Consider the following 9,353-nt stretch of genomic DNA (forward strand, 5'->3'; position numbering starts at 1 on the left):
TTTACTTTTTACTTTAGGGACGATACGCACTTTAATCTTTCTGAAATCTCATTCAGCCTCCCATTTATGAAAAGAAATATGCAAATAGACTCTTGTTATTGGATTCAAAAGGTTACCCATGTAAAGTATCTGTTGATGTCTGATGTGTCATGCTACAGTGTTAGGTGGCAGAACGAAATTAATAATAGAATTAGAATTTAGTTGTAGTCATGGGTACTCCAATAGCAAGTATGGACACTGTAAATAGTGATTCTTCATGCAATTATGAGAAAAGATATGATAGGTACGAAGAGAGTTGGAGCGCAAGGATGAGTTCTGGTGGAAGCAACTTCGAAAGAGCGGTAAAAAGGAGAAAGAAAAAATTTGTTTCACCTATGTGCAACTGTCGCACTTACGCCATCTTATCTGAATCCGGCACTTCGTAGAATTCAAGGAGGTTTTTTCTGTTCTTATTTTAAAGTAATTTTTGTGTTATAGTTGATGTTTTGTGAAAGATTTGGTGTTATATGAAGTTTAATAGAAAGTATCTTTGTTGTAAATTAAAATACTACATTGCAAATATTTTATTTGACTAAATGAGTATGTTACATTCTTCGCTGTTGATAAAGTGTCCACAAAACATGAAGTTGTAAACCCAATGGAAAAGATGGAAGGAAGGATTGCAGAGCTGCAGATGAAAATGGTTGAATACAAAAATGTTGAACATTTTAATGGTGGTGTTAACATGTGCAAAGTGTTTGGGATTATTTTTATATGCATTGTAATAGCATGGGGTTTAGTTCAGTTATTAGTTGATGATGTTAGGAGAATTTTTTAATGCTTTGTTAATGTTGTTTTGTTAATAGTTTGTAATTGGTGCTACTTGAGTATACAAATGTAGCTTTGATTATGTCATTGTGATCAACTATGTTCCTGGATTAATTGACAATTTCTGTTTAGATATTCAGCCTGTCACATTTGATGAAGTATGTATCATTCACAAATAGAAGATTTCAACAAACTGACACAATTTTAAAATAACATAAAAATTTTCAAGTGTTACTCACAAACCATATGAGGCACTTACCAAAATGAACCACAAATGATGTCACAGACTGTCATAAATTTTATAATTTTAATAGTAAAAAATAAAAAACACAAACACAATACAAACATAAAGTAACTAAATTTATGTCTTAAAAGATAACCATCCTAAAAAACTACTTCTGCAAAAGTGGTCTAAAAGTGGGTATTGGAATGAACTTGAATAGTCTTGAGGAAGTCCCTCTATTCGCTGCAACCATTGTTTCCTTGGATATTGCTTCAGAATTTTTTGGTGCAGGTTGGTTTGTGGTAGGCTGGGCTGTAGGACCCTCAGTTGATATAGGTTGAACCACAGCAGGCTGAGTTGATGGAGTCTGTGTTAGTGTAGGCTCAGTAGATCCATGAATTATTGATGGTTGATAATTTAAGGCGCTATTGGCCTAAAAATTCTTTGCTTGGGCCTGAATATATGAGTTGGCTAGGGTGGTGATGCATAGTCATGCTGAGGTTCTTATACATTAACAAGTGCAGGTATTGATGAGTTTCTATTTGGATTACATACACAACAATATATCAGTTTCAATTAACAAAAGAATAGAAATTTATCACTGCAGGAGCAGACTGAATGACAAAGATTTTCTCTTATACATTTTGTAGGGCATTGGGCTTCTTTAGCATCTTTTTCTTATTCTTCCTAGCTTTAGACTATGTCATCCCAAAAAAAATAATTCAAAGTATGGAAACACTCATTTTCTAAACTCTAATTAATTCACAAACACAAACAACCAAGTCTTATCCTAATCTCATATGTTGTTAGTTTGTTAGGCTCAGAGTCATGTTGGTTATGTACTTGTGCTTCGCCCTAAAACAGCATATACATAGTCTCACACTTTATTTTAAAAAATAGATTTGCATATTGAGAGTAAGTAAGGTTAAGACTTTTGTACCTGAGATGGAGGAGCATCAGTTGCTATAGTAATGTCAGCATTAGGTTGATCTGCATTAACAACTACAAGTGCTAAATTGTTTCTCTTCTATTTTTTTTTTTTTGCTGCCAATTAGAATTTTTAGGGGTTCCCTTGTAGATTTTATAGTATTGACCCTTCTCTCTACACTTGTTGCAGGTAACTTGAAACTTGGAAGGTTCTCTTCACTTTGTCTCAATTGGCTGGTGGAGGAGGTTGAGCAACTTCTCTTCTCTTCACCCTTGGTCTACCTGCAGGCCTTACAATTCTAGGAGCATCAGGCTTCAATAACTCAGTTTCTCAGAATTCTTCACTATTCACAGGATTGATATAGATGTCATAAATCTTCCTTATAGCTTCCATAATGAGAAATGGAGACATAAGCTCCTTTGCTTATTTAACCCTCACCCTTGATATGGCTGCAACAGCATGGACACAAGGTAGACCTTGACAACATATTGAGCATTGATTGATATTAGAATTGTTACATTAAGTGGCACAAAATGTAACACAGATCTAATGCATAAATACTGTAATATTTACTTGTATGCTACCATAAATTATATGTGCATGTGTGATGTTTTAGGTTTGCTCCAAGTTTGTGTGAATTCTTTGTGATTTCAAATACCACTTTGTCATTATCACCACACTACCAAGCATTCCACTTGTGATTTCTTAGCTTGATCCATTTGTCTAATTTCATTTGTTGCACTAGTGCCAGCTGTCCTTTATATACCCTTAAAAGCCTTTTATGAGTAGCCATTTTCTTCATAATGTGAACTCTGAGTTCTTCACAAAGTGTTAATATTTGTTTCTTCCCAGCCTCCATTATAACTACATTCCATGCCTCACATATATTGTTAGTCACAGCTGCATTCTTCGGGTAGTGACTAAAGAAAGCCCTGCACCATATCTTAGGATCAAATTTGCTTATATACTCCGATGTCCTGAGACTAACAGTTTTCAACTTATCCATTGCAGCCTTAAATTGAATGGGAGTTGTGCTCCTTGTGGTTTTCCACACACAACCTTTAACTAGTTTATCTCTGAATCTCAACTCACAATTTTCTTACATATGCAAAACACAGTTCCTATGAAATGCATTCGGCATAACTTCCTTGACTGCTTTTATACGACCCTGCATTAACAATAATGTTTGAAGGAATATAACCATTATCAGTACATAATATCAATAATATGAAATGATAGGCTGAAAATAAATATGCATATCTTTTGCTGATCAGACATCAAGTGCCGTCTAAATAGCATTTGTCCCCCGAAATCATCTTGCAGACAATTCAAAAATCACTTCCAGTTATCAGTATTTTCAGCCCTTGCCACACCTTATGCTATGACAAATACATGATTATTTGCATATTGTGTAACTGCACACAGAAGCTAGCCTCCATAATAGCCTTTTAAAAAACATCCATCAAATTCTATAAGTGGCCTACACCCATTCTTAAACCCCTTTTATATGCCTCAAAACTGATGTACACCCTTTCAAACAAATTTGGACCTTGGGGTTGAGGTAGAGTATCCATATGAACACTACTCCCAGGATTGCTCCTATGTAACTCATGCAGATAATCCCTCATCTTTCTAAATTATGCCTTTTTACTTCCAAGAACAATCTATCTTGCCTGTTTTAATACCATTGTAATCATCTTTCCATTCAGCTACATATTGTAATCCTGCTTCGTGTATTCCATGGCCTCCCTTGGTGTCAGTTTCGTTTGAGTCTTCAGTCGCTTCTCTAGTTTCTCAGCCACCCATTTCCTGTCAGCCAGGTTGCTTCCATAATCCCTTTCACATGTGTTCTCATTGTGAAAAGTTTTGACCTCAAAAGCCTTGCTAGCTGAATTCATTGACACATAAATCAACCATGGACAATCTTCTTCTGCACATATTGCTCTAACCCTACCGGGCTCATTCTTTACATACATGCAATCCCTACCATTATTCACAAACACATCCTTAAGTGCCCTTTTGAATTGCTCTATTATTGCAAATTGCATCCCAAATTCAAATTGTACATCTCTATAAGCATTGTCCTCATTAAAATCTGGACCAACAGAACCTCTCTCATCCTCTGAAGAAATCAGACACATATTCATATAGTATATCACTACCCTGGTCATCTTCATTAGTATGTGAGCTTCCCTTATTTCCCACATCAACAGCTTTTCTTGGGCCTCTCACATTATCCTCTTCTGGCCCATTAATTCCTCCACTTCCTTGGGCTTGCTCTAACCCTGCCTCTCTAGTTTCATTCCCTCTTCCAGTCCTATCAGCCCTAGTATTAACACCAGTATTAGGCCCACTTTCCATTTCTACATTTAAAACATGTTTCTTCCTTCTCCTTCTAGTGTATCTCCTTAAGGTCCTTCTTTTTTCCATGATAATTAGTTCGCCAGACTTCTTTTTTTTCTTTTTTCTTTGTACCTTTGGAGACTCCTGACTACTCTCATTCTCAAAGCCAGGAGGAGAAGGCTTGTAGACTTCATCTTCGACACTCTTATATGAATCAGATGATGATAAATTTTGAAGAATTTGTTACCACCACAATAGGCTCATCTTCACAAACTACTTCCTCGATTACAAGATTATCAACTGGATGCTCGAAATAAAGGAAGAATTCACTTAGATTATTCTTCCATGTGAAATCACACATTTTATTGATTTCTTTGTCACCATGAAGCACATGCAACCCATCCGATGAATCGTACTAATAAATTTTCTTATGCACTAAATACTCTAATTCCTTGAAGAGTTCTTCTAAGTCTTTCTTATTAACAAAATCCACATCCATTAGAGGAAATTTCTCCACCTTTTCATCTAAGTAATGCAACTTGCCCTTTGCATTTCTTCCAAACTTTTCGCCATGGTTAAACATAGGAACCACAAACAAAGACATATGCAATATTTTAAACGTAAACCATAAAAGTTTTTCCCTAACACACATCACACATCAACGATAGCTAGGAAAACCAAAACTAAAAACACTACATTGTATTAATAACTTGAATATTAACTTCTTTTCTAAAAACATGAAATTAATGAACTCTAATCGAAAATAGTGTTCTATCGTATCACAATACATGGACTAACTCGGATTTAGCATAAACTACGAGATTCGGTTAATGCAACTGGTTCATTCTTCAGAGACATGCATGCAAAAGAAGTACATCATCAACTCACAACAGAGAAAACCAAATAGGGAAACTAACCTTTCACATGTGCCACAACGCCACCGTTAGAACCTTCTAAACGTCCATCGACGATTCATAACCAGGCCAATAGTTGCAATGTGTTCGCTGACTTTTGGAGAGAAATAATGGTGGAAGAAGATGTGTTAGGACTTTTTTGTGAATGAGTGAGGAGATGAAGGAGATTAATGTAAATACGGCTAGGCTAACGACATCATTTGGGATCCAGGGAGGGGGCTTTTAGTCCCATTAACAATTTTGTTCTGCCACCTGGCACTGTGGCATGACACATCAGACATCAATGGACACGTCACATGGGCAACCCTTTGACATCCGGTAACAAGGGTCGATCTGTACATTTCGTTTCATGGATGGGGGCCTGGATGAGATTTCGAGAAGATCAAGGTGCAAGTCATCCCTTGGGTAAAAGGTCAAGGGCCGGAAAGGGTATTTACCCAAACTAAAACAAGTTTTAGTATTGTGTTTGATGTAAAATTATATAGGATTAAGTTATGTCTAAAGGAGATTGAGACTAAAATAAGTCCTAATATTATGTTTAGTATAAAATTGTATAGGACTAAATTATGCCTTAGTATCCTATTTAGTTTGAGATTAAGTTAGAGACTAGAATATTTAAAATTACTAAAACACCTTTTTTTCTTTTATCCTTTCAGCTTCATTTTTTTTTCCTTTGCCTCCTTTTTCTATTAGGTTCTTCCACCACCTAGCTGCACCGATCCACTATACTCAAATTCAAGTTCTCACCAATGGCTTATTGACGCTACCTCATGTAAAGAACTAACTTCTCAAACTGCAACTTCCACTCTTCTTTCAGCTATATTCTCCACCACACCATTGACGAACTCAATCAATGCCAACAAGAAAAACCAGTTCTAGTGGCAATAACTAGTTTGATCCAAGCGAGGTCCTTCGGGAGTTTTCTCAATGGATTAGTGGGATTCAGTGCTTCTTCTAAACATAGAATGATTTTCAATAACACGTGCGAAGATAAACGACGACTCACCTTTCTTCTACTTTCCTCTCTTTCTCTCTCGATTGTCGCCGTGCGAAGATGAACGATGACTCATCTGACTCATGGTGGCTATGATGGGACGAGGAGTTGGTGGCCTTGGCAGCGGCAATAGGGTAGCAGTTGCAGCGGGGTCTTCGATACATCTGAGAAGAACTGAGCAGATGAGAAGAACTGAGCACAAATTTTGAGTTGCACAAAGAGTAAAATTAGAATTATTATTTTGGAATGAGGATATTTTGAATAGGAGTTATTATTTAAATTTCAGTCCCCATCTCCAAATATTTCAGTCCCTTGTGTCTCCACTTTTTGGGAGTATTGAAGGGACTGAAAATTTGAGTCTCGGGACTAAAATTTTAGTTCCAATCCCTAACTAATAAACACAATACTGAGTCCAGTCCTTCGGTCTCAGTCTCAATACCTCAAACAAATGCTACTTGAGATTCAACTAATTTAATTAAATATAAAATAAAATTATAAAAAATTTAATATATTATTTTAAATATTTAAATTCAATAATTTTAAACTAAATAAATTTTCTATAATTTATCATTAAAAATTCATAAACAACTTCAAATATCAAAGTTTATAACTAAAAAAAAGGAAGTAAATTACCAATTATATCCCCGAATTTGTAAAACGCTGACAATAATAACCCTAATATTTGTTAACGACGATTATACCCTCGAAAATTTTAAAAACGCTACAAATCTGCCCAACCGTGAGGAGAACCCTTCTCTGTTAACGGAGCTTGGTGATGTGGCAGACGGAATTCCAACGTGACATTCATTAAGGCCTTCAATCCCGTTTTTGCTGTATCTCTAATTCATGAAACTCTAATTGCCCAATTCAAATTAAATGACCAAATTAACCTCAAATGAAACACCATATTTAACTATGACTATTTAGAACGCGCGAAACTGAAGAGTTTCTTGGTGGTGGTCTCTGTTTGTTTTCGTCTCTTATGTCTTTGTATTCGTCTCTTGGAATTGGTAACGTCACATGCAGTCTCACGTTTGGCATTGATACTCAGTGAAGAAATCTCCATTGAACAACCAAGGTTTGGGTAAGCATTTTATGTTTCCGTTGCCACTTTCTACAAGGGCAAGTCCTTGGTTGTTCGATGGAGATTTTTTCACTGAGTATCAATGCCAAACGTGAGACTGCATGTGACATTACCGATTCCAAGAGATGAATACAAAGACACAAGAGACGAAGACAAACAGAGACCACCACCAAGAAACTCTTCAGTTTCGCACGTCCTAAATAGTCATAGTTAAATATGGTGTTTCATTTAAGGTTAATTTGGTCATTTAATTTGAATTAGGCAATTAGAGTTTCATGAATTAGGGATACAGTAGAAACGAGATTGAAGCCCTTAACGGATGTCACGTTTGAATTTCGTCTGCCACATCACCAAGCCCCGTTTAACGGAGAAGGGTTCTCCTCACGGTTGGATAGATTTGTAGCATTTTAAAATTCTTGAGGGGAGAATTATCGTTAACAAATATTAGGATTATTATTGTCAGCGTTTTACAAATTCGGGGAAATAATTAGTAATTTACTCAAAAAAAATCGAAACGCACATAAATGATAAACATATAATATTCTACCACTAAAAGAAACAATATTAACAAATAAGTTTTTAACTAAATAAAGGCACTACCCATCACAAATCATAATTATCATTAAGTATCCTAATATCTCTACAAATACTACAAAAAAAGTCGTATTTGAGGACTCAATTACATGAGTTATATCCACATCAATTTTCATATTTCTTCCATCTAATAAAATAGAATAAAAAGTAAAAAAGAATCTAAAGTTAATACTTAACATATATCTTTATGGAGTGAAACAAATTTTGCTATTTCACTCGCCATTAGAATATAAAGGCATAGCATTATCACCGCATATTAAATTTTCAATGTCTTCAATGTCTCCATTAATAAACTCAAGATTATCTTCATCTGCCATTATCCAAAAATCTACCGTGTCAATGCTTTGAATATCAATTAGATTATAATTCCTCTTCTTTCGATGCAACCTAAATTGAAGGCGTCAATCTATTCTATTATATAAAAATCGGATGTCTGCACTTAATGATGAAGCTGACGTGGCATGCTTCGGAGAGTGTTTTCCGATTTAATTGTTTTAACTCATTCAATACAATTTATTGCACTGACTTAATTATATCAACTAATTGATTTGATTAGATATTTAAATATTAATATAATTAATATAATTTATTATAATTTATATTACTTAATTAATTATATTACATTAATTATAATTCGTTATATTAGTGAATTAGTCTTTTCATTTATGAAGTCTAAAATAAAATAAATAAATTGTTATTTATTCTAATTAAATTTATTTATATACTATATATGAATTAACGTTAAGTTATAAAACATAGAACTTGTGGATTGTTATAAAAACGCAAATTAGGAAAAAAAATGCATACAATTATAGAAGAATTAAATCTATTCTCTTTATTTATTTTTAACCATCGTTTTAGATTTTAATTTTTTTTAAAACCAGTGATAGTGGAATTTTATTGATGCTAGATAAAATTATAGAAGAATCAAATCATAATTTGTATTTATTGATGCTAGATAAAATTATAAATTGTTGCTCTTTCAATCAAATCATACCACATACAAAAATAAATTAAATTAAATAAATCGAATTTGTATCTCTATATAAATCGAAATGAATAAATTCGATTTAGGCAAATACGTAGTAAATTAAATTCATAAGGTTCGAATTATATACAACTTCTGAATAATTATAATGTTATGGGTATTTTATATAAAAATTAATACAAAAATAATTTAAATCCTGTACAATATTTTTTTTGTATTTATGAGCTATTAAAAATGAACGAAAAAATATTGTATGAAATTTGAATTTTTTTTGTATGGATTGTTGTATAAAATACTAATATCATTATAATTATTTATTTTGAAACAGAGTACAACTAAGATTTTATTAACAATTTTAAATAAAATATTTTTATAAAATTTAAAATTGTTTATTATGAGCACTTTTTGTAATTATTATAAATAATTTTATAAAATTTAAAAATGGCTTAACAGATGTTATGAGTAAATCGTCTGACAA

General features: G+C 33.6%; 1 protein-coding gene across 1 annotated transcript in view; it reads left to right on the forward strand.

Moving 5' to 3' along the window:
• The window catches only part of LOC107646515, a 7,518-nt gene continuing 4,457 nt past the window's right edge, over positions 6,293-9,353 (forward strand). Inside the window, exon 1 of the mRNA XM_016350700.1 lies at positions 6,293-6,360. Within this exon, the coding sequence (XP_016206186.1) occupies positions 6,293-6,360 (68 nt within the window). The remainder of the gene's footprint in view (positions 6,361-9,353) is intronic.

Source organism: Arachis ipaensis, chromosome B01, assembly GCF_000816755.2.
Source record: "Arachis ipaensis cultivar K30076 chromosome B01, Araip1.1, whole genome shotgun sequence".
NCBI classification, from domain to species: domain Eukaryota; kingdom Viridiplantae; phylum Streptophyta; class Magnoliopsida; order Fabales; family Fabaceae; genus Arachis; species Arachis ipaensis.